The 25,843-nt window shown below is 36.4% G+C and overlaps 1 protein-coding gene across 1 annotated transcript in view; it reads left to right on the top strand.

The window, feature by feature from the left end:
* Window positions 1-25,843, top strand: part of LOC310906945 (dynein axonemal heavy chain 5-like) — a gene marked incomplete at both ends in the record, with an annotated part of 154,876 nt that overhangs the window by 27,650 nt on the left and 101,383 nt on the right. Inside the window, 15 exons of the mRNA XM_083856673.1 lie at window positions 1,383-1,463; window positions 1,547-1,951; window positions 2,095-2,213; window positions 3,866-4,002; window positions 5,056-5,218; window positions 7,698-7,809; window positions 8,123-8,251; window positions 9,723-9,922; window positions 10,026-10,179; window positions 12,433-12,699; window positions 12,889-13,017; window positions 13,418-13,633; window positions 15,214-15,360; window positions 16,925-17,097; window positions 19,950-20,128. Coding sequence (XP_083712799.1) covers window positions 1,383-1,463; window positions 1,547-1,951; window positions 2,095-2,213; window positions 3,866-4,002; window positions 5,056-5,218; window positions 7,698-7,809; window positions 8,123-8,251; window positions 9,723-9,922; window positions 10,026-10,179; window positions 12,433-12,699; window positions 12,889-13,017; window positions 13,418-13,633; window positions 15,214-15,360; window positions 16,925-17,097; window positions 19,950-20,128 — 2,611 coding nt within the window. The remainder of the gene's footprint in view (window positions 1-1,382; window positions 1,464-1,546; window positions 1,952-2,094; window positions 2,214-3,865; window positions 4,003-5,055; window positions 5,219-7,697; window positions 7,810-8,122; window positions 8,252-9,722; window positions 9,923-10,025; window positions 10,180-12,432; window positions 12,700-12,888; window positions 13,018-13,417; window positions 13,634-15,213; window positions 15,361-16,924; window positions 17,098-19,949; window positions 20,129-25,843) is intronic.

Genomic DNA, 25,843 nt, shown 5'->3' with positions numbered 1-25,843 from the left:
ACCTATATCTAGGAAATCTTTCAGCAATGAGGATTTGAAAGCCGAGGTGAATCTGGGCTGATGGAGTTATCTTCATGAGGAAGTGGGTGGAGTCACATAAATGGTAAAGCCCTGAGGAGGGTTTGGTCAGGAGATTCATCATGAAATAAAACTTTGTATACATTCTGAGTAGTGGAATTCAGCTCTGTGAATGGACAACTACTGCTCTTACCTATCAAAAGTGCTTTAGTCAGGCCAAGAAACAAGCAATCAAAACAGGAGTAATTTTATCTTTGAAATATCTCACTATTTTTTAACTTTCTCTTCCTAAATCAACCCTTAAGTGACCTTATTCCCACAGCTGATTCATCTGTCTGGGCTGAGAGAAGGCATTTTCAGCTCTTCATGGCTTCTGAGGTTCCAAAACTTTATGCTCAGTTTGGCTGAGCTAAGCACATGTTGGCAGCATGTCATTTCACCCAGAAAGACACAATCAGATTGGATGATGCAGTAGAATGATGTTTCTTTTTTACTAAAATCTTCTAAAATAGTCAATTAACCTGCTCCTTAAACTTAAAATTCCTCAGGAGTCAGTGCTGTTCCCCCCACCTTTATAATCCCTGTTGGACCATTGGGAACTCACTGGTAACTCATTATTGGCCAGAGGGGTGCAAACAGATTCTCAGGGATCTCACAGTGCAGACTGCAGGGGAATGTCGCTGAGACAGGTGAAGATCATCTGTTTCTAATTGAACTGAGAATCTTGCACATTTGTTGAGCTGGTGACACTGATTTCTCACCTCTGCAGAGACTGGCCTACCTTATGAAAAGGAAGTATGCTCAATGCTCTATTGCCTATAAACAATCTTCAACAAGCTAAATGCCCTCTCTCACTGCACATCCATCCTTCCCTGCCAAACTGTTTTCTTCAAATAGCCAGGAGGCCATCTGTACCTAGCAACTGCAGTTTAAAGATGCTGTTTCAGGAAGAGTGATGATGACCAAGTGCAATTCCTCACATTTAAAACCTATTAGAGGATGTGAAATACTTTTGTGGGGTTACAGACAGAAAAAAGACTAGGAAGAAAATATTTCCCTCAAAATTTTAGCAGTTATGTGGTAAATTTCGTAGTAACATTTGGATGGACAAGGAATATCCTGGCCTGTGTCAGTTTTTGAGTTATAGATTTCAAGTTCTTTAAAGAGTATTATACAAAAAATAAGGGTTAGGAAAGGCAGTTCAAGTAAAATAATTTGTGCTTATACAAATTAATGCTTATATCTTAAGTTCATTTAGAGAGGGAACATTTTGTGTTTGAACAATACATCAGGCAGCTGGGCGTGCTGTAGATTATTATAATACCAATGCTAAATAGTAATTAAAATAAACTTCTTTTAAGTAGGATCCAGAAGAAAAAGTGAAGGAATTTGTAGATACTAAACCAACAATGGCTGAATTCCAATCTCAAATCAGATACTTTGCTGTAAGTATTTTGTCTTTAATAAAAATGAGCTGTTTAGGTAAATTTTAGTGAAATTAAATGCTGAACACTTGTATTTTTCTTAGCAATTAGAAATGCAAACCAGAGAACTGCCCAATCATTGTGCACTGCAATCAGTGGAAGTTGCAACAGAGTCATTGAAAATAGCCTTAATTCAGGAATGCCGCTCAAGACAAAGAGCATTTGGATTAGCTTTAAATAAAAAGTCTGCCACAGACGTGGGTGAAGTTTATTCATTCATTGAAAATGTTAGCAAGAGGCTGAGCAGACCTATCCATGACCTCGGTGATGTACGGGAAGCAATGGAAGCACTGAAGGAGATCCGAGAGAATGAGATTAAAATTGACATGACAGTTGGACATATAGAAGAATCTTATTCTGTGCTTCACAAATACAATCTGCTCTTTCAAGACGAAAATACAGAAAGAGGTGATGGATTGGCCTATGCCTGGAAGAACCTAAACACACAGGTATTGTAGTTGTATTATTTCTCAAATCATTATCAGCTCTCTTAATGTTGCAATGATAGAACAAATCTATTTACCTAATTAATTTTTGTGTTTCCTGCATTTGTTATTTTGTGCCTGTTTTTTTTCTCTTTGTCTGCATATAGGCACGACAGGTTGAGGATTTGCTGCTGAAGGTACAGCCGAACATGAAAACAGATTTACTGAGAAGTGTTCAAAAATTCCAAATTGATGCTGCAGGATTTTATAAAGAATATGATGAAAAGTGGGTGGCCTGTGTTGCAATGAAATTATACTTCATTAATGATTGTTTGAAAATAATGTATCTAAAGGGCTTCAGAAAATGAACACAGGACAGCATCACTCTACATATTGCACCTGAAAAAAGGCCTAATTTCAGATTAATAATAAGTGGGTGTACAGTCTTATTGTCAAAGATTCATTGTAGTATCTTCAGTGCTGGAGTCAGTGATATTCCGTAAGAGATAATGGGTTGGGGAAAAAAGAAATCAGATTTTCAATCCAGATCAAAATGTTAAGGTTTTTTTTTTTTTGTCTTAACTCAACAAAGTGCTTTGGGAGATATTTAACAGTAAGTATTAAGGCAGTGTCTTGGATGTGACTGGAGATACCAGTTCTAGATATATCTAAATTCATTATCTTATTCAGTCCCACTTTTAAACTTTATCACTTTTGAAGATGTAAAGTGTGGGATATTTGTGGTTCATTGGACACTCCTACAGTAGCAACAAGGAAAGAAAGACAGGGTTTGGCTTGCTATGTTCCGTTTTGGCTCTAGGACAATACCTCTCCTTTGAGGGCTTCCATCCTCCTTTGCTGACAGAGGACTCCCACACAGCCCTGCTGGGAAACCTCAGCAAGGCCAACACCCCATCCCGTGGGATGTATTTTTAAATTGAAGCTTCACTTTTGGTCCCTGCTCTGCCACAGCTGTGCCTGTGCCTATCTGTAGACCCTGCTGAGCTGAACACGGGTCCCAAGGCACAGACTCACTGTAGGGGCTGACCTGGGAGCTGTCTGGTTCTCCCAGGACTGAGTCTCATCCTGGTTACCTTCCCTGGACCTGGCCCAGACACTGATTCACTGACTCACCTACCCTACTTGACCTTGGTCCTGTGTAATTATTGTGGGCTTGTCTGAAGATCTGGATCATCATTTGAGCCTGATTACCACCCTGAGGGCCTTGCTCTTCCTGCTCAGGTTCTGTGGGATCATGCCTTGGCTGCCTTTGCTGACTGTTTCTGCTTTCATCTCCTGGTCCCATTTCCCTTGCCAAGCAGCCAGCCTGCTCTGCTTTCTGCCCATCTGCCTGAATTTCTTTCTAGAAATAACCATGGCATAATAGAAGATGACACAGTTCTCATCCCAAAATATTATGATATGGCCAAGAAGTGGTCCCAGGTGTGAGATCTGGGAATTGCACCCTGTCCTACTGCTGAGATGTGCTTATTAGGCAAAATGGTATTTTTCTCTCATATTTTTCTGACTACTTAATTATGGTTCTAGTGCCAACTACACAGTTTTCTCTCTTGATTTATATATCTGATATCTTTCTCTTTTTAAAATATAAATGAAAATAATTATTAAAATTTGTTTTATAGAAGAAACAGGGAACAACAAAGATAAAACAGATCTTTAGCTGTTTGTAAGATGTATGATAACAGATGAATTTTTTTATTAGAAAAGAAATTGGGCTTTCTTTCAGGGAAAATTGAATATGTAATCTTGGTACACTGAATATGTGCTGCATTTTCTCTTTTAGTGTCTTGTGAAAATTTACCAAAAAAATGTTAAAAAAAATATTACATAATGTTCAGTAAGTATGGTTTGGGTTCTGTTGTGCTTCTTTGTGAAACATGTATGACAATTTCACTGAATTTCTTTTGGTTTTTACAGAGGCCCCAGTGAGGATAGTATTCCTCCCCGTGAAGCAAGTGACAGATTACAGATCTTTCAAGCCAAATTTGATGAACTGTGGAGGAAGTATCTCTCTCTTTCTGGTGGGGAAGAATTATTTGGTCTTCCCATCACAGGTAGTTTCTCAGGGGATAAGGATACATGTTTTTAGGCTTTTAAGTTTTTCTTGTGATTCCTGCTAACGCATAGAAATTAGAAAAATCGCAGAAAATTTCCTTGCAGAAAAATTCCTTGCAGTAAATTATTATATTCTTCCCTATGAAAAGCATCTGGGTGAAAGTGGCTCTTGGTGTGCACACACATAAGCATCAGGTGAAAAAACAGTTCATTGCTCTGTGTGTCTCAGGGTCCATATGCTTAGCTCTCTTGCTTTTTGTGTTCAGAGCTAAGCACATCTCCTGCCAGTATTCTGCCTTGTACAAATTTGGGAAAGATGTTGCCAAAGTACTCAAATTGTCCCTGCTCCAGTTGCATAATGAATTCCCTTGGGCTGTGCAACTGATCTGTAATGTCCTTATGTCTCCTAGTCAGACACAGTTCCTTTGGAAGACTGTGGTGTGAACTACAGCAGAATGTCTGATAGGTGCTTTAACTTGTGCATACTAAATTGAGTATATTTTCCTATCTGAGGACATATGCAGTAATCCAAATATATTTTACTAGGAATTCCAAAAGATATGAGAGAAAGTAAATAAAACATTTTTGTTATGGATGTCCATTTTAAATACTTTTATTGCCTAATATATTCTGTATATTTCATTTGAAAGCACACCCATCATCCCCAAGCTCTGCCTCTTAAGTAAATAGTGTAAATTGACTTAGGGGATATTTTAGTTCTTGTCTAAAATTGTATTGTGTTTCATTGCCATTTCATCCACTTTTTCAACATTGTCTCCCTCAATTATAAGATTACATCTACTTCTACAGAAGAATATTGATTGAAACAATCAGCAATCTAAACAATTGCTGTGCATCAAAATCTGCTGTTCTTACACAATGAAAGTGGAAAAGTTTGTCTTCCTAGACACTATCTAGAAAACTGCAAGCCTGATTTTGTTCATTTATTAAATAACATTATTAGAAATGCATTAATTCTTATGTTCATAAATACATTTGACATAAATAGTTGAATAACACACAGGATTTTCCAATTTTAAAATTTGAAACAGAGTATCCTGGACTTCACAAAATTAAACGTGAACTTTCATTACTTCAGAAACTTTACAGTCTTTATGATACAGTTACTTCTAGCATCGACAGATACAATGAAATGCTTTGGAATGATTTCAATATTGAAAAAATTAACAATGAACTTCTGGATTTTCAGAGCAAGTAAGTTGTTTTTTTTTGAAGTATGCACAATTTTTATTTCTAGCTCTGTTTTTCAGTTAGTTTGTGAAAATTGCCCCAAGGGGCCGAAGAATGTTGGTCCATCTCATGCTCAGTGTTGGGCACAGCTGCACTGTGGTGTAATATGTAGGTGGTTTGTGAGTCACTTGAGGCTTGTTGGGATATATTAACTTGGTGGGTTGTAGCTTATTTAATAAACAAGGTGCACACCCCTGTGTCAAGGTGATTGTAAGTATGGATAACTTTCAGATTTGATCTTATGCAGTAGCTTCTCAGTGATTTAGTTTACAGCTAATAAATTGTTAGTCCATGATATTAGATGGAATTTTGAACCTACTGTTTACCTCTTCACATTTATTTAAATTGTAATTGGTATTTCAAGTAGGGTAGATAACCATGCTAAATTCTGAGGGGTTATTTAGGAAATTTGAAGCAATGTTTCCCACAAAAATCTGACTGAACTGTCTTTTAGTCATTAATTTGAAAAAATCTCAAAACAACCCAACCTCTTTTTTAAAAACAAGAATTGTTAAAATGAATGTATGTGAAAAATATATACTTCTGCATTTGGACAATGTAAGCCTTCATCTAATTTCAGTAGAATTCTGGAATCTGCATCGTAATTTATTTCTGTACTTAATTATATTTTAGAGGCTGTAGGACTTTTCATGCCTCATTCTCCAATACCCTGAAGGAAGCCATTGTACAGCAATAGTTTTCATTTATGTGTTTCTGTTTGAACTACATGTGTGACATTCTTGTTTTTCCTCTCAAGTGTCGAGCTATATTGGAACAGTGTGACTATCAATAGGCAGTAAATGCTTTTTTCTGTAATAAAAGTCCAACCCAGTACTATCTTTCTTTTGGCAGTTTGCTAGTGTTATTGCATTGAGCTATTCTCTTTAAAGACAGAGAAATTGAAACTGCATACAGGGGATACTCACAGAAATAGCTAAGATGGTATGCTGTGTTATGAAAGAAGCAGGAATGCTGGGAATGCAATTACTGCTTTAGACTAATTGTCTAGAATTGTAAAGAAATGCATAGCTCTTTAATTTAATTTTGTTTTACTACCTTTTAAAAATATTAATATAATAGAAAACATAATCATGAAAAGAAAAGTAAAAAAAAATAACTGTAGATAAAAATGAATCCAATTGGAAAGAGATAAGAAGGAGAAATATTTAAAGGGCGTTATAGAAGTTTATAATAACGGCTGGAGAGAAGTTTCCCCTTATATTTTCCTGTAATACACTGTAAAGAGAATGTCCAGTAAATTTAGGACAGAAATGTAAAGCTGATCAATGCAGTAGTTTGTTAACATAATGTGAAGCTCATGGAACTTTCTTTTAGAAGATATTATTGAGACTAAGACAAAGGAAAAAAATATTTGAATTTTTTGAAAAATTACCATATCCATTACCAAGCTAAGAGATCTCATTTCTAATAGCCATCCCCAAATAAGTTTATTAGATGTTACTTGTTAAGCCTCAGGATAGAAGTAGCCAGGAACTGCCTCTTAAAGCCTTCTTGATACAAGGCAGAGTAGGAATTTTCCATTCTGCGGGGCTTTTCTGCAGCATATGTAAAGCTATCTACTGTTGGATTCAAGATGAAAGACTATAGCAGTTATTGTAATGCCATGACAGTATGCATATGTTCATCTGCCTCTTACCAGCAAGCAGTGAAGAATTTGCACATGTTCCAGCATTGTGTGACAGATCTGTCTGATTTTGAACTGTGAAAAATAGAGAACTTTTTTTAAGGAATTTGTCATTATGGGCAAGCTTTATGCAGCTTTTAGTTTCTGGAATTGAGCTGTAAGAGAACTGCTGTCAGTATTTGGTCCATAGCTTTGGCAGATGAAAATTGACATGACTGGTTTAGAAGTGAGAGGAGCTGTGACAATTCACAGTACAAGAGATTGTTAATTTTAAATTTGTTGTCATCTTAAATTGCGCATAAAGGAAAATTTTCCTTTGAATGTCTTTCATACAAACCAGGTATGAATTAAGACTTGTTTGGTTGAAACAGAAGTATTTTTCTCTTTTCAAGCAGATTGGTTTTAGTTTAGGATGTACTTTATTTTGGTGGGAAAAATATATGTTGTTTCATCCTTTTGCCTCTTTGTAAGATCAGGTACATTTTCAAATTTTACTAAGACAATGACACTGCACAAACTTAATTTCAAGTACGGGTTTGCACATGAGAGTAACTTCATTTAATTCAAACTGAAATGAAAACCAAACCATTCTAGTGTAATTTATGCTGTCTTTAGCAGTGTTTCCTGCCTGCTATCACAAGTGACCAGCGACATATAATATTACTGGCTTGCAACTGGATTGTTATTTGCAGTTTACTGGTCAGCTCATTGAAAAATGATGATGTATTGTACTATTAAGTGGTGGGTGGGGATTATTAAGAATAAAATATTTCTTCTTTCTTTTTGTGCTTTTTAAAGAATCCGAAAGTTACCAAAAGCATTGAAGGAATGGCAAGCTTTTCAAGACCTAAAAAAAAATATTGATGACTTTACTGAGAGCTGTCCTTTGCTTGAAATGATGAAAAACAAGGTATGCTCAGCATAATAATTTGGAGATAAGAGTCACTTGAGAAACTATGTTATATGACTTCAAGATGCTTTCCAAAATTCTTTTTTATAGATAAAAGCAGCTGTATTTATAACAAAAAATCTAGTTAGGCCTAGTTACAGATAAATAAAACAAAAGGCTTTGTAATGTGATTAGAATAACTACTAATGCTTTCAGTGGAATGGAAATCAAGACTCTTGTATTTGTTTAACAGATGCAATGCAAAAGTACGTGATCATTCTAGACCTAAAATTAATAAAATTTTTTAAAACCCTATCTCTATGGACTTTTCTAGGCAATGTTGTCAAGACACTGGGAAAAAATTGCACAAGTAACTGGGCATCACTTTGATGTTGACTCTGAAAATTTTACTTTAAAAAATGTAATGGATGCCCCTTTATTAAAACATAAAGAAGATATTGAGGTATGTGTACTTTTCTCTTTTGTTTTGGTTGATTGGGGGTTTTTGTTTGTTTGTTTGGGTTTTTGTTTGTTTGTTTGTTTGCTTTTCTTTTTGGTAATTATTAACTTGTGATCTGGTGCTTTTGAAATCCTGTTTCTAGTCAGAAAACATTTAAAAACCCCATTTTTAATGTTTTTTTACAAATGTTAAAAAAAACCTTTTTTAGCATTAAAAAGCTTGGTTTAGTTGAAGAATTCCTTTGAAAAGGTGGAGTTTGGTAGTTGATATTGGCTGATGGTTAGTTTATTTCCCTTTTATTCTGGAGAAGATTTAAATACGTAGATGGCATTACACTAATCCTTCCCTAGGAGGACTTCTGTTGTTTTAAGAGTAATGTGATTCTGTCATGCTTCTGACTTAGGGTCTGCCTAATTACATATTTTTTCCTCGTTTTAAATGTCTAACCAGAGTGAAAAAATAGTTGATGTAAGACTGATCCTGTTAAGTGCTAAAAGTCCTTGGAACATAGTAGAAGGGGATATGGGATTAAAGAAGAATGAAGTTATTTTCTATTTCAAAAGTGACCCTTCACGAGAGCACAGATAGATGAGAAGTCATATGAAGGGTGCATAAGCTACAAAGTCATTGTCTCCTCTGTTTTGGGGACAGAAGTTATCTAGCAAGTGCCTTAGCTTCATGCTTGTTACCTTTTACAAGAACAAAGCAGAGCTAAAACTAAAGAAGTAAAACCCCAACAGTTTGTAACTTCAGTTCTGTGGTCATTTAGTTAAATCTGTATTATTTCTAGAGTAGTGACCTGTTTTGTCTTGTTTCACAAATGAGCATTTTAAGGCAAAACCATGAAATGAAATCTCTGCTGTACCCAATTCCCGGACAAGAATTTAAGCCTTGTGAAAGGTTTAGAGTTCCAGCCTTACACTTCAAGAAACTCTTTAAACCTGTGATAGAATCCAATGTACTACTGAACCAGAATTTGGGACCCAGTCTGAGTGTTTGATCCTTTTCTCTCTGATGCAATAACCAGCTTTATGACAGTCATGTCCTCACTGTCTTCAAGAAGTAGCAGACAGGCACATTGTCAGTCTACACTCAATTCTTGGAATATTAATTGGTTTTGATTGGCAGTGTTTATTTTCTTTAAAACCCCTCTGTCAGTTTATTTGATTTCAAGTATTAATACATATAGAGAGGCAAATTCTTCCTGCAGATTCACTGACTCAGTGAATTTTGTGTGTGTAAGATGCTTGTAGTAGTGAAGATGGAATATAGCCCATTAAATGTACCTGTTACAAGCACTACTAGAATATAATCTTGTTTGAAATATCATAACTTTGAGGTGTTTCAATGCATATTTTCATTAGCCTGAACTTACACTGAGATCTGGATCAAGCCAATACATTTTAATAGTCTTTATAAGTGTACTTTATAATAGCCTTAGATGAATGTAATTTACTATTTTAATTTTACACAGGATATCTGCATCAGTGCTGTCAAAGAAAAAGATATTGAAGCAAAACTGCAGCATGTCATCAGTGAATGGAGTACTCATGCTTTCAGTTTTGGCCAGTTCAAAACTCGAGGAGAACTTCTTCTGAAAGGATCAGATATATCAGAGAAAATAGCTTTGGTGGAAGACAGCCTCATGATGCTGGGCTCACTGATGAGCAACCGGTACAAAACCTAATAAATGTACATGCTGTATAAATCTAATCAACCCCCTGAATAAACAATTATCATCTTAGGTTCTTCTTCCCTTTAACTCATGTTCATGCAGGTATAATGCACCATTTAAGTCCACTATACAACAATGGGTTCACAAGCTGACCAATACTGTAGAGATAATTGAAAACTGGATTACTGTACAGAACCTCTGGATTTACCTTGAAGCTGTGTTTGTTGGCGGAGACATTGCAAAACAACTACCTCAGGTATACTGATGCATGATAACAATATGTTGTATCAGGAGATTAGCTACATCACCGAGTTTATTTGCCAGTGCATATAACTCATATAAGATTTGTGGGCTGCTCATAGGCAGTTCAGGAGAAGCTTTGTCAAACTAGGGTCTGTCTGGTTAAATTGCTTAGAACTTGGTGAAACCTACAGGAACACAATTGTTCATAATTCAAGCTCAAATATTCCTGTCAGTGTGCAATATTAGTGAATTAGTACAGGGCTCAGAACTACTTAATGGCACGAAACTGATTTATTGCTTTTGCCATATGTACAAATATCCCTTTCTTCCTGTGTGCACATGTTTATAGGCTGTAAGCTGTAACAATAGAATGACAGATTTTGTAGATGAATTCTGTACTTGCTAGGACTCAGTTTAATGAAGTCCCACAGAGACATGCTGCCAGGCTTGGGAGATGTACATGTGCTAATCTGCGTGAAACATTGCAACCTCTTCAAAAGGCAGTGATGACCTTCCAACGTAGCAGCTGCAGAAGAGCTAAGGAATGATTTGAACAGGACTGAAATAGCAGAAAAAAAAAGATCCTTTTTGTTGTGTCTCCTAATGAGGGGTTTCCATACAGTTCTAACAGACCACAGTTCATTCGTGCTGGATCAAATGGCATAACTAAACAAAGCTATTATTATTGGGAAATTATTAGATATTGATTTATTTCAGGACACATATTTTATAATTAAAGGCTTACAATATCCCAAATTAAAATTAATTTTTGTAAGCTAAAAAAAGCTTTCTTAATTGTTGTTTAGGTAACATTTTGTTGTTTTTGTTGTTGATGAGATATATTTATGTTGTTAGGGCTTATCAGAGAATCCATTACCAGATTGTGCAGATGAACAAAGGCTTCTAAAGTTACTTCTTCCAAGGATGATAGATACATGAACCAATATTCTGGAAAAAAATAAATGTAGTGACTGTCTTTGATGAAGGAGGAGAAGGAACAGCTTGGTGGAGGAGTAATGAGGAGTGGGCTTAATTGCAATTTCTGCATGAATACTGCAACAAGTAACTGTTAGCATCTGGAAATTAACAAGGAGATGAATAATGTTCAGTCAATGTGAATTTGTTAGGAGCAAAACATGTTAAACAAATCTAATTTAATTTTAGGGTGGGCAAGAAGCATTGTGGATGGAGGAAAAAGAGTAGTTGCCATGCATTTTGATAGGTTTTTGCCATAGTCTCTGATCGTCGTACCAGAAAATGTGTTTTAGATTGCTGGTGTGCAAAATGCAGAAGAGTGGAATGCATAAACATCAATAACCAAAGTATTGTATCTGGTTTTGGCCAAAGAAATCCACTTACAAATTTGAGAAAGCATAGAAGAGGGTGGTAAGAATGAGGAACTATCCAGGACGGATGCGGCACAAGAAAAATTCAACAAACTAGACTTATTTGACTTGAAGAAAAGGAAAAACTGAAGTGAAGAAGTGATAAGTTTTTTAAAATATAAGGGCTGTTCTGAAGAGGAAGGGAAAAAACCTTGTTTCCAGTGTCTGATTTAACTTAGATATTAGAATAGAGTCACCAGTATCAAAAGTTGCCTGGAGAGACTTCTAAATCTCCATCATTGTGCACTACTAAACACAAGACAGATAGATATTTTGGGTATGGTCCTGCCTTGTGACAGACAAATTAGTTTGGATCGTCTTTTGAGATCTCTTCTAGCTCTCAGATAATTTATGATTCCATTAGCATTCTATTTTTCGTAGGGGAAGAAAGAGTTTTTAATGTCAATATACCCAGTGTATAAAAATATTTATTTTTCAGATTCCAGTTTGAGTTGTGTCCCTTTATCTACAACACTGTAATGTGCAAGTAGGGCAGCCACAGACTATGTATACTGATTTTGTTCATCAAGTGTTGCTTCTAACAGCTTACATGACATTGTTTATTGCTGTTAGGAAGGCTCTAATTTCTGAGAAAACTTCTTTTTGAGTTTTCTCATGTGTGTTGGAATCCTTTAATGTGGAAAATTTTGGTACCCAACATGAAGTATGACATTTTCAGAGATGTCCCATTGTACTCTTTCTCTTGCAATTTGAACTCTGGTCAACAATAAGCATGCCTATGAATATTCATACATTAGTCCTCCAAAGAAGGCTTGAAAAGCAAGGGAAATATTAAACTATTACCTTATCTGATAGAATTAAATAATTTTTAGAATATGCCAAACAAGAGGAAAAGCTAATGCATTTATCATGTACTTCAGGAAGCCAGAAGATTTCAGAACATTGATAAATCATGGCAGAGAATTATGCAGAGAGCCCATGAAACATCAAACATTGTGCAGTGCTGTGTTGGAGATGAGACTTTGGCACAGCTGCTGCCACATTTGCTGGAACAGTTGGAAATCTGTCAGAAATCACTGACTGGCTATTTGGAAAAAAAGCGGTTAATATTTCCAAGATTTTTTTTTGTATCTGACCCTGCTCTTCTGGAAATCCTTGGTCAAGCATCTGATTCCCACACTATTCAGGTACAAGGAATAAAGGAATAGTGTTCTTATGGTTGATATTACTAAGTGAAGACTATGGATTTTGTTGTTTATTTGAGAGAATTTATTTCACTTATGGAAAGATTTACAGAGTATTCTAATACAGCATTTAAAGACAAAGTAAGAATGCCAGATCAGTTTATGGAGTTTTTTTTTCTGATTCTATTGTAGGCACATTTATTAAGTTTGTTTGACAATGTTAACAGAGTGGGATTTCATGAAAAAAACTACGACCAGATTTTATTGTTTGAATCTCAAGAAGGAGAACGCGTCAATATTATTGAACCAGTTTTAGCTCAGGTAATGAAAGTATATATTGCAGTTTTTCATGACTTGATTTAAAGTAGATTTATGTTTTAGAGGCCAACAGTATTGCATCATGCTATTATTTGACTAGCTGAATGAAAACCTCCCAATGTGAACAGCAAGAGCAAAGACTAGAAGGGACAGGACATTTGTGTCAGTTTGTAACGATTGCTTTACCTGTTTTCTCAGCAGCACTGCTGTGAAGTGCCAAATCCATCACATATCTCTAGAAGGGCAGTGGAGCAGAAAGTGGAAAGAAATCTTTTAAAAATTAGAGACTAACAAATACGGAAATGGGAATACGAAGGACTGGGAAAAAAGTCACGTAGGGCTCTTGCTCCTTGTGAATTATTCATAAACTAATTCTCTAAAAGTACTGTCTTGTTTGTTTCAGGGCAATGTGGAATTCTGGTTAGGTCAGCTGCTGAATGGGATTAGGAAAACAATCCACACCATCATTAGACAGGCATCATTGGCTATTAACGATTCAGAATTTAAGATGTATGACTTTCAGGCAATGTTTCCTGCACAAATAGGACTTCTGGGAATTCAAATTATCTGGACCAGAGATGCAGAGAAGGCACTGAACAGTACCAAAACAGACAGAAAGGTAGTATTTAATGAATCTTTGGGGATTTATTAAAAGCATTGTTTGTAGCAGTACATATTGTGAAAAGTTAAAAGTAACACGTAGGAAAAATCACAAAGTACTAGTTAATTACCTAAAATAACAAATAAACTAAGAGGAAAACAGAATAATAAAAAATGTGTTAAGGAGTCACACCTCCTCATTATCCCCCAGCATGCGCTTTAGAATTGTTCCTAATCCTTCTATAATTTTCTCTGTTGTTTTGTTAGGGCACTCATCTCGGGATGGAACAGATTCTTAGTTCAGGAATATGGGGAATCTTATCCTGTTACTTTCACAAAATCAAATTTGGAAAGAAATAAGAGCTCCTGAACTTTGGGGAAGTAACTGTGCTTTGTGGACATTGGTCTACTCTATCCAAATGTGTAACATCCTTCAGCTCTCTTTTAGGAAAAGGGGAAGAATAAAATCTGCTTCAGGAGGTGTTTGTTTAATCTCAAACACGTGAGAAGATGCTGTTAACAACCAAGATGTTATTCCTAACAGTGAATCTATGAAAAAGAAGGAGAGGATGTGAACTAAAGGGTTGCACCATTAATCAGGAATATACAGTGAGATTGTACAAAGAATGAGTAACAACATCTTACCATAAAAGTAAATGCAGGGCAGATTCCATGCTGTACTTTGATACTGCATGAAAGCAAGGGCTTAGACTATGGAAAAAGCCATGAACTGCTACATTTTCTGCATTGTCAAAAGTTTAAAAAGGGCATAAACCTGCTTTTAGTCCACTTTAGGTCATAGAACAACTAGGTGCAAAGATTCTTCTGCATTAGCAAGAAAACAGCTTTTTTCTTGGGGAGGGGGCTGAATTGAATGTGTATATTTGGAGGGGTGTATAGGTTATTTAATTCTCTGTTAGTTTTAACAGTGTTTTAAGTGTTTTTTTTTTCTCAGCAAACTGTGTGTTTTAGGCTCTGCATATATTTACGGAAAGCTAGGCTGATTGTTCTGTCACACATTTGGAATAGGAGTATAAATGAGCTGCTCTTTCTTAAATCTCAGTGCTTTTTGTTGTGTACCAGGAGGGTCACTGGCAGAGGCTGATGCTATTTATGTAGGTCGGTATTGTATAGTCAGTATTTGTGGAACTTTGTAACAGATTTGGTACCACAATAAAAATTATTATTTTAGCGTCAGCATCTAAAATTATGTTGTAAAATTATTAGTATGTTCCCCCTGCTCCTCTGGTTAAAGGATGTGACAGATCTTCAGGTTCCTGTTCCCCCTAAAGCATAGATACAGCTTGAGCTAGTATATACTACCTAAAATCATTGACTGATGGTTCTGAATATATGCAGGGATGCAGTCAGCTGAAAATGTAATGTATAATAAAAAGAGCAAGAGTCTTGGAATAAAATCATATGGTGTGACCTGTTCATCTAGATATAACCTTATTGTACTCTGTTGGGTAAGAATGTATGAATGGAAGGTGGCCTGCAAATCCAAATTTAGAGCTCCAAGCCTAATAAATACAAAGCAGAATATGGATGTTTTCAAATTTTTATGTATTAATATGATCATTCTTGCTTGTGGTAAAGGTAATGCAGGCAACAAATCAGAAGTTCTTGGAACTTTTAAATGATTTGATTGACATGACAACACACAATCTGACAAGAATGGAGCGCACAAAATATGAAACTTTAATCACCATTCATGTGCACCAGAAGGATATCTTTGATGATTTGGTAAGTTTTGGAAAACCATCAAGGGACTTTGTGTATGGAAGGTCTTGCACATATAAAAAAATTATAAGCAAATCTTAGAATCTATTCTCTTTGAGTAGCTCTGATGCTACTGCTGTGATAGAGCATATCAGATTTAGTTTGATTTAATATAGATGTGATGCAGTGAGAAGGGTGAATTTGTATGTAGGTGTGTTCATGGTTTAGACTTCAGTTTTTAAAATGATTGTTTATCTCATCATGCACAAATTCACCATGAGCAAAAGAGTTTAGCTTTTAAAATTAAACTATACGCTCAGTTTGAAGATTTAATGCATCACTTGATTGAAATGTAAATGTAAAAAACCTCCCTTTAGTATTCCTGTCAATCTTGTGATTTCTGATCCAGCCTATGTGTTGATGTAAGGTAATAGTTATTAAAAGGTAAAAACAGTGAGACTTTATATATTTGAAGATTATAGCAACAATAAATATAACAGATATTTTAATTTTTTTGATAATTGGGTTGCTTCAGGGTTCCTTTAGATAAGTATGTTGAATAAATGAAAGTATAATTATAAAAATGGTAGTAAAATAATTTCCAAAGGGCTTGAATGATGCAAAGGTCAATAATTCAATACTGATTGCTCAATTTATGCATATATGTTAAGAAGATAAAAATTAAGTGCATGTGTAAAGAAAATAGAAAACAATAAAGAAAAGTACTGAAATCTAGAAAGAAAACTGCTGGCTTCTAAGATAAGCATGGACTTTTATCCTCTTCCTTTAATTTTTAATTTATCTTCATAACTATTTTCTTAATTAATTAAATGTCATAGTATAATAAAATAATGGAAAATTGGTTAAATTTCTGGGTCCTGTATATGAAATATAAAAGTCAAAGCCAAGTCCAAAACTGGGAAAAGGGTTCTTAAATGGTATATATAATTATAGCCTTCTCTCAAAGCATTCTATTCTCTGCCAAACACATCCTTTAGTAAATAAGATATAGGAGAGGGAAGTGGCTGAGATTCCAGAACCTCCTCTTCATCTTACACTATGTTTGCAAGGCCAATAACCAGGGCAACATTTTCTGTAAGAGGCCAGTGGTTTTAAGATCCAGTGTCAATAATAACGAGTCTATTAATTACCACAAATCTAAATATGTGTGGGGCAGGTTCATACTGAAAAATACTACCCAAAAAAAGAGCACTCAGACGTCTATACAATGTATTCAAATACTATCCCCAATTTAGTATTTCTGTGCGTAATGGTGCAGTTACTATGCAGGACAGCCAGTATTGTTCATTTTTTATGTTTTCCATGATGGCTTTTCAATATCTCTGTAAGACACGATTCATAATCTCTGTGCCCAAATCAGAGGAAAATGAAAGTGGACAGAAGGTTCAGAGCATGTTATGGACAGGTTTGAAAAGATAATTCCGGATATCTTGACTCCTGACAGATTCTGTGCTCATTCTTCAAGGTCATGAATTTATATGAAGTAGACTTTCTTTCCTGTATGGAATTTAAGATTAAATTGTTGCTGATTCACTTCTGTATTAATGATTTTTCTTTTCTGTAATAGGTCCGTATGAACATTAAATCTCCATCTGATTTTGAATGGCAAAAACAATCCCGATTTTATTTTCTTGAAGACTTGGATAAATGTGTTATCAAAATCACTGATGTAGAGTTCACCTACTGCAATGAATACTTAGGCTGTACAGACAGGCTTGTTATAACTCCCTTAACTGACAGGTATTTATAAAAGGAATGAAGTGCATAATATTGGAGCTAAGATTGAATTACTTCGACTTAATTTTCTTAACTTTCATGAGTCAGAATTATTTAGGTTGCACTACAATGCTGCAATATCGCTGGTGAACAGCAGAGGCCAGTGCTTATATATTCAGCTATCGAAAGCAGGTTGAATTTGATTGTTTGCTTGAGCTATATGAGCTGTGATGGGCATTGAAAAACTTACTTGTTCTCAAGACAAATATTCCTGAACACCCTACAACTTCACCAGCCTGAATGGAGTCAGTCTAAACACCAATATATTGATGCTTTCAATAAGCAAGTAGTTGCTTTGGAAATTCAGCAAGTGATTAATTTGAAGTCACCCTGTAGGAAAAAGCAGTAACTCAGCACATCGCATTACATAAATGTTGTCAAACCATACAGTATGGTTTTAAGAATGGCCTATGGAGAATTGCAGGACTAAAAACACAGAAAAATTCTAAGGGCAACCATAAGGAAAAGGTTTTATTGCTGGACTGTTAGTTATACAGCATAGTATAAACTTCATTAAATGCCTATTTTCCTAAAGTGCTTGGTTGGTGCTTCAGCTAGGCAAGAGACAGATGTATTTGCTATGCCAGAGCTTGCTCTTTTATATCTGGATATGGATGTCAAAATACTTCGCATGTTCAATCATTTATAGAATTATAGAATGGTTTGGATTGGAAGGGGCTTTAAAAATCATCTAGTTCCAACCCCTTAGCCTTGGACTGGGACATTTTCCACTAGACCAGTTTTCTCAAAAGCCCTATCTTGAGTTAACGTTCAAATTGTCTTCGCATTCTTTATGCTACTAGATTTTATTTATTAATGAAAATTCAGATTTTTGCCCATTTCTGAATGAAAATTATTCCCTGTGAGCTATTTAAGAAAGCCAAACCTCTGCAGGTGGATTACCTGGTTTTTAATAAATAACACACATCTCCCAAATTCTATGTTATGCACTCTACTGTTCCTATGTTAGATAGAGGTTTGTTTGCAGCAGTACACATGATTAGTGGCTATGGCAGCACAAACATACTGAAAGTATTTTTACCCACCAGGAGAGCCAGTATCAAGAAAATGTTGTCATTCAAAATTTGTTCGCAGAATTAAAATGCAGTCAGGGAAGTGGTTATGGCACCAAGCCTGTCAGAGTTCAAAAGGTGTTTTGACAAAGCTTTCAGGCACATGGTGTGGGTTTTGGTTTTGTACTGTGCAGAGCCAAGAATTAGACTGGAACTCAGCATAGGATATTTTATGATTCTACAAGGTATTGTGTCACTCAAGATTGAAAATTAGCACAGGGCAACATGATTGAAGAAAACAAGCCTTTTAAATTACTCTGAACTTTAATAATAATAACAGAAACAACAGAAAGAACAGGCATATCTCTCTTTGGACAAACCTGGAAGAGCCAAACAAAGCTGCAGGGATTTGAGGCTACCCACAGTCACATGTTGAAAGGGTATTTGAAGCAGAGGTGTTTCTTAGTGTCAGCATGGGAAACTTACGTACCTAAGCAATGTTGCACAACAACAGATTTTATTCCCCTTTTGGGCTTTTTCCATTTTTGTATTTATAATACTGCTGTGTGGAATTGTCTGATCTTCCGAAAATTTTCTGGTAGTGGTGTCTTTGTTCCATTAATCAGCTTGGAGTCAAGACCTGTTTGGCTAATGATTTCATGTTCAGAGAGATTCCCTAAGCACATGATAAATACACACAGCTGGTAGTACATTGCATTAAGATAATGGCACTGAAATTGAATGCTCTTGCACATCATATCAGACACAGTCCATGTCATGGCATACACCAAAAATGAAGTGAAAGTCTATATAGAAATTGTGCAATGTATTCCGTTTGTCCTTACCTCATTTTCAGTAGCAGAATTGTTAGGAGTGGTATTTTTTATGTGTTAAATAATGGCCTGTTAAGTGACCACTGAGTAATAAGGTGATAAAGCATTCTTACTTCTATTATATTAGAATGAGTGTTCTGTTGTTTCATAAGAAGTCATACTAGGTGCTATAATTCGGGATTTTCTCCAGTGCCCATTTTATCTACCCACATCTATCATAAAGCTATTTAGTTAGCTGTGATTTTGGAGCATTGGAGGTTAGAACAACAGACTTTCTTACATCCCTTGGTAACCTCCACACCATCTGGGAAGGCTGAGACTTAAACCTGTGGATTTCAACCCAGGATGGAGGCTGAAGCAGAAGATGATCATAGGAGTCAGAGATTCCTCCTCTTTCCCCATTGCCCATTGCAATCTTCATTCTCATCTATTGCCCTCCTGGAGCTCAAAGATTTTCACACAACTGGCAGCACTGCTTTGGTTTGGCATGCTGCTATGGAAATGGTGGTGCTTCTATGGAGGTGCTTCCAGCCTCTGTGCCTTCCTACTGTCAGATCAGAGAGCCCATTGTGAGAGCTCTGGGGAGACAGTAGAAGGGAGGGGGAAAAGGCAGAAATCCAATGGCTGGGTGCTGCAGAATGAGGCTGTAATGGAGGAATGGTGTATGATAGTCTGAGAAAATCACAGTACTACAGTATTTTGGTGTTCAGCATTTAGAATTGGCCTGTGGATTTCCCAGGCTGTTGCAGTCATGGCTGTGCTGGATGAGGGCTTTTTCTGCGGGTGGAGCAAAGTTGGTCCTGCTAACTCAGCTTCACAGTGTGCAAAGGGGATGACTGAGGACACCACATGGAAATACATTTCTGCCTGCTTCCTAGCTCTGGATAATGCATCTGCTGTGGTTGCATTAATGGACTTCAAGTGATTATTGGTAGGAAAATATTCACAGACCTGTTTGATCTGTCTTTAGGTGCTACATCACTTTGGCACAGGCCCTGGGCATGAGTATGGGTGGTGCACCAGCAGGACCTGCTGGGACAGGGAAAACAGAGACAACTAAAGACATGGGCAAATGCCTGGGAAAGTATGTTGTTGTTTTCAATTGTTCAGACCAAATGGACTACAGAGGACTTGGTCGTATCTATAAAGGTAAGAAAATACCTGCTTTATTCATTTAAGAGTTGTAGGTTTTTGCCCCTTCAGTAATAAGTTAGCAATGATTTGGAGGGCATTTTCACCTCTGTTTCCTCTTATTTCTTACTTATCAAATTTACCTGATATTTGATTTTATTTGATTTTTCCCTCCTTCTGCCTGCATATTTTCCAGTACTTTTTTGTTTGAATATTCTTCAATGGTTTTCCCCATCTATTTATTTTTTCTTTTTTCCTTTTAATCCTTTCTACTGTTTGGGTTTTTTTAACACCTCTGTCCCACCCATCCCATGTGGAGAGGATTTGTATTTATTATTTGCTATTTTTGTGTTGAACAAGGCAATCAGATGTGAAGCTTAATGATGTTGTGCAAGGCAGGGAAATATGCAAAGTGTTGCATTGTCTTATTTAACTATAGGACTCTTTTGAAACCAGGAGTCAAACTCTGATACTATTCGTGATTAGCAAAATTTTAAATTTAGTTTAGCAAACAGTGATTAGTGATCCCAAATGTGCAGATTTCATTATTATGGTCTGTTTTATTGTATATAGCTGCATTTATATATGGACTGATTGACCACAGAACACCACCATTTTATGGAGGGGTGGGCTTTTAACTGTAACACAAGGTATCATAAACAAAATTTCTACTCTTGTGATATCTCCTGAAGGCTAAAATATAATATTTAGTTTCAATTAAGAAGCCAACAAAGCTGGCCATGATTTTTTTAAACAGAGGAACATTTCTGAGCTAGAAACTGAAACCTATGCATATGAATATCTTCAGTTAAGGTCACAAGTTTCTCAAAGCACCTCTTGTCACCCCCACAGATCTGGGCCAAGTTTTACTTGCACGTCTTTTATCGTGCATGCAGACCTTTAGTGTCACAGGTTTATTTTCCTCATTGTTATTAGACAAAAGAGGCCTGGGATATCTGAGTATGATCATAATGCCAAGCACAGTCATCTGCTGAGTGTCTGTTGCACCTGCAGTCATCAGTCTGTAAGGGAGATGACAGCCTTTGTTTCTCCTTCCAGTGGGTTTGTCTTTGATGCCGCCAAGCTGTTGTCTTCTTCTGCTCTACTCCTTCTGTGAGGATGTTTGTATCTCTTTATGTAAACACCTCTTTTCCTGACTCCGTGGGGATTTCACTTCTTTGTATTAAACTGTTTGTGACTTTTGTCAGTTCAGATACCTAGTTTTGTACCCTTGCCTTTTTTCTGTCTTCTTATCCTGAGCACTTTGATAACTTATCCTTTCCCATTTCACACTGAGGCAGTTGTGATCATTGCAGCTTGTCATTGCTTTTCTTTTATTAAACTGGACACGATTTCTGTATCTAAAAGTTGAGTTTTAGGGCTCAGCTTTCTTTTTCTGCTGTTCTTCTATAAGTTGACCATTTTCCAGCAAAGTAATACTGTGTAATGTGTCCTTCTTCTCTGGCTGCCTCATTTAATGGCATGCTGGTGTTCAATATGAGCTAGAAAAAATGTTTATAGAACTCATCTAATTGCTGCTCAAGCAACCATCATGCCTGTGACTGCTTACTTCAGTAAATTTGCAAGTGAGATCATACCTTGCTTCTCAGAGAATTTGCCTGAGAATTAGGTAACAGATCCATCTGAATAGGTCCTGAATAGAGTGGGTTTTTCCAGCATTCATATGGCTATTGTGTGTCTGGGAGTAAAAGTAAGATTCTGTTCTTAAATAAATCATTGATGCTTTCATTTGTGAAGGGACGTTTGAAGTCAGTTGTTTTGGACGTAGTGTCACTACTTGGAAGGGCCTGGCTTGCAATCACGTTTTTTATGTCCTTAAAATAGCTGAAATTTTTTGAAGAGTGGATATACTGAAGTTAGGGAAGGTAATGAGCTCTTTTAAATTTTATATAAAGGGCAAAGTGAGTTCAGATAAAGATTTCTTACTACACATGAGGTCTTTAATGGAAAAGAAGGATAGTTCTCAGCTGTAAAAGCATTTTCATGAAGACTGATAAGAAAGTTCTCATTAACATATTACATATTTCAGTGCTTACAATGGGAAATTTTTCAGAATTCCACACATCTGTGCTAGGCTTGGTGCTTCATCACCAGAGTTTCCCCATCCAAACTGTTCACTTTGTCTGGTGCTGTGAATCATGTCATCAGATATTAAACAGGTTTAGCAGCGAGGAGAAAAGAGGCAGAGAGAGATGGTGTTGTCCTGTCTGCAGGCATGTTTCCAGACATCTTCTGTAAAGACAAGAAGTTTCATCTTCAGAAAAAATAAATAGAAAAAATATAAGATAACTAATATTACATATATTGTAATCTCAGATTGTATATTCAAATCATAAAATTATGATTTGAAGTTCTTCTGGTTGGGTCAGAGCTGAGTTTTGATCTTTCTGTTTCCCTGTTTCCATTTGTTTTGCTTTTCTGTGTGACTCATTCATAGGCACATGATCTAGCTGATATGTTCAAGGCCTGGACTTTGATCTTTGACAGTTTTGTTTTTCAAATTTGAACCAAAATGTAGATTCAGATACAACTTGTCACCTGAACTGGACTGAGGTAACCTGAGAAAATACCACGGATGCAAGTGGGAAGATGAATTTTCAAGTCATCTCTTATATCAAATTCAGTGTTGAAATTTCCCATGAATAGCAAATCAGGGATACTTCATCACTGTTCCTGAAAAGTGTTGGTGGACACCCTTCAGAAAACCTTCTGTCTGTGGTTGCCTGTAGATGGGTATAAAAACTGTGTTTGTTTTGGTTCTGTTTTCTGTAGTTACAGTCAAACACTGCCAGTCTCACATGAAGTAACTTTTTGTGATTTGGTATCTAATGCAATATTTAATGTAAGATTTTTATATTTTTCTTAATTCAGAGTGTGAATACACAACTCTGGCATACTGTAAATTCTTTCAGGCCAATGGTTACTTTTGAGTTTGCTGCTTCTCAGTTGCACTTTGGCTAGACAGAGCTTTGTTTCAGTGGCATTTCCACTGAATCACTATAGCTCTGTTTCTGTGTAAAATCTGGGAAAAAATTGCAGAGAAATACATAAAAAGAGACATGGCACTGCAGTGCAGATATGAATTTTATAGTCTGGGGTCTAATAGCTACTCTGAGATTCTTGAGAACCAGGTTTGTAGGATATCTGTACTGATTGGGGCAGGGATTTTTAAGACATTTTTAAGATAAAATTATAAGATCTCTTTAGTCCTGTCCTTTATTTTCTGCTTTTACTCAACTTATGTATTTGATAACTATCATATTTTCAGCATAGGAACAGAATTTAATTCACAATATGACAAAATTGCATTGTCTCTGAGCTGTTTTGCAGTGGGGAGTTTGCTTACTGTGCCTTTGCTTGTGTGTGTGTTTTTAGCATACATGTGTATTTTCTTTCCTTTTCCAACACCACAAGAATGAAATAATTTTGCAAGAACTGAGTTTATTCAAAGCTGTGGGATATTGGCTTTGTCTGAGAATGACGTTTCCTAACTCCATGCAGCAGGTGGCATTACAGAACAAGTGAATTTTTTTTTCCTGTCCCAAAGAAAAATTATTTGGTCAGAACTGACACTCACCATTCTATAGAGAAATTATTTCCAAAACCCTTTAAGATACAGAAAGTAAATGTAAGAGACAATATTATATGGAACTAAGTTTCTTAGTTAAAGAATATCCAGCTTTAGAAATTCTCCTTGTATCCCCAGAGAGTAGATATTTATGTTTAATAAACAAGGCAGAAAAACCCCACTTTTTTTTGGTTTCTTTTTAGAATGGATCCCAGAAGTCATACAACACGTTACAAAAGGGGACAAATGAATTAAAAAAAAATCTCTGCAGTAAGGCTTTTTTATCAGGGAGCAGCAAGAATGGGACAGCTCCATGAGGGAAGATGACCCAGGAGCCCAGGCTGACCAGCACAAAGGCAAGGGCAGGGACTTCACTCAGCAGGGCACAGTCCCACAGTGCCTAAGCAGGGCAGGCTGTTGACAGCTTGTTTCCATCATCAGGCCAGTGATCTCAGACAATGTGAAATGACCAGCTGAATCCAGGATTCATCTAGGAAATTTAGTCAGAAACAGCAGGAGGCAGGACTGGGGGTAACACTGTGGAGCTGTGGGCTCCTTCCAGGAAGTTCATTCAGCAGTTCAGGATAAGAGGAGATGGGACTGTGCACAGCCCTGCACACAATACAGTCCAGACCTGCCTGAGCTACAATGGAACTCCTGGACTGGAATACAGAGTCTGGATAGAAGCCTCAGGAAGGGCTGTTGAGGGCATCCAGAGCCCAGAAATTCCTCACAAAAGGAGAGGAACATCAGTTAGAGGACTTTCTACCACACCAATGAAGTCAAGGAACATTCTTCATTTGTTTCCAAAGAGAGTAGGATTGAGTAATCCATGCTTTAAATTTGGTAACTGTCAATAGAAATACTTTAATCTCTGTATCATTATGGCATCATGGTATTTGTATATATTCCACTTACTTTTAATGTTTTTAATTAAGTCCATGTAACTTTTCATTCTCTTCAGATTCTTTTCCTTTGGAGGATCTTTTTTTTCCTTATAATATCACAGAAATTAATTAGAAGCAGTTTAGGAAAAGGTTACATATGGAATTGAGATAAGTTTCACGGGAGATCTGCAGTATTGCCCTGACTGAATCAAGCCTTAAGAAGCCAATTTTGGTTGTACTACTACTGATTTTGACCTGGTTTGACTCCTCTAGTTTTGTTCTTTCAAAATTACATGGTAAAAAGAACAATTCATGCAACATTATTAAAATAATTGGTTAATGGGCATGAAAAAATCATAAAAAAATGAATGTCAGAAAAGAAATATAGAAGTGGCATTAAGGGCATTTGGAAGAACATATTAAAGGGCAAGAGAAGATCAGACAAGAAAAAGTAGAGGGAGGAGAAGTAGCATATTATGAGAAGATGTGGCTGAGCAAAGGCAAGAGAAGAAAAAAAATGAAAGAGAAAACAAGACAAAGTGATAGAATATGTCTTCATAGTATTGTTACTGATTTTTGAATACTTTCTCTTGAACTATCTAAAGTTCTTAAGGAATTGACTTTACACATAAACCACTAAGTGCTATAGGCATTGCCATATAAAGTATGGGGATTCAGGGGAGCATGGGCATGGTTATTCAATGCTGCAAATGCACAGATGCCTTTTCTTGTACATGTGCTTTATTTCTGCCTTTAGTACTGCCTTCAAACTGCTTAAGCCAAGCTGAGCTCCACCAGTCAGGGGAGTGAATTAAACGTTTCTGAACACTTGTAGGTATGGACCCAAGAATTGGAAATACTAGTCCAGTGTGGTCTTTGGGAAGGGAGAGTTGGCATCCATGAAGCTCCTACATAGACTTACTAGCCTTTGTCACTTGTGAAATGAATGTGGAAGAGCAGGGGATTATGTAGCTTTCCCACTACTGCTCTGGAAAGTTGCCACAGTAGACTCTCCTATTTCAATCCTGTTAGCATGATACAGAAGAAGGAGTACTTGACTCTCCCAAAGCCGTTAATTTCATGATGTTTGTGGGTACTACTGTCTGTCTGGAACTCCTTGGCATGTTCAAAGTAACAATTCTCAGTGTAACATCAGATTCTTCCCTCTCTCTTGAAAAACAGGATGTTAATCTCCAGTAATTTTTTACCTATGAAATAGTTGCTATGAAATACTACAATGCTTCTGTCAGAAATGTA

This window comes from Zosterops lateralis (genome assembly GCF_965231275.1).
Source record: "Zosterops lateralis genome assembly, chromosome: 1".
In the NCBI taxonomy this organism is placed as follows: domain Eukaryota; kingdom Metazoa; phylum Chordata; class Aves; order Passeriformes; family Zosteropidae; genus Zosterops; species Zosterops lateralis.
Note: the sequence above shows the minus strand (reverse complement) of the source record. Positions and strands in the feature narration are given on the sequence as shown.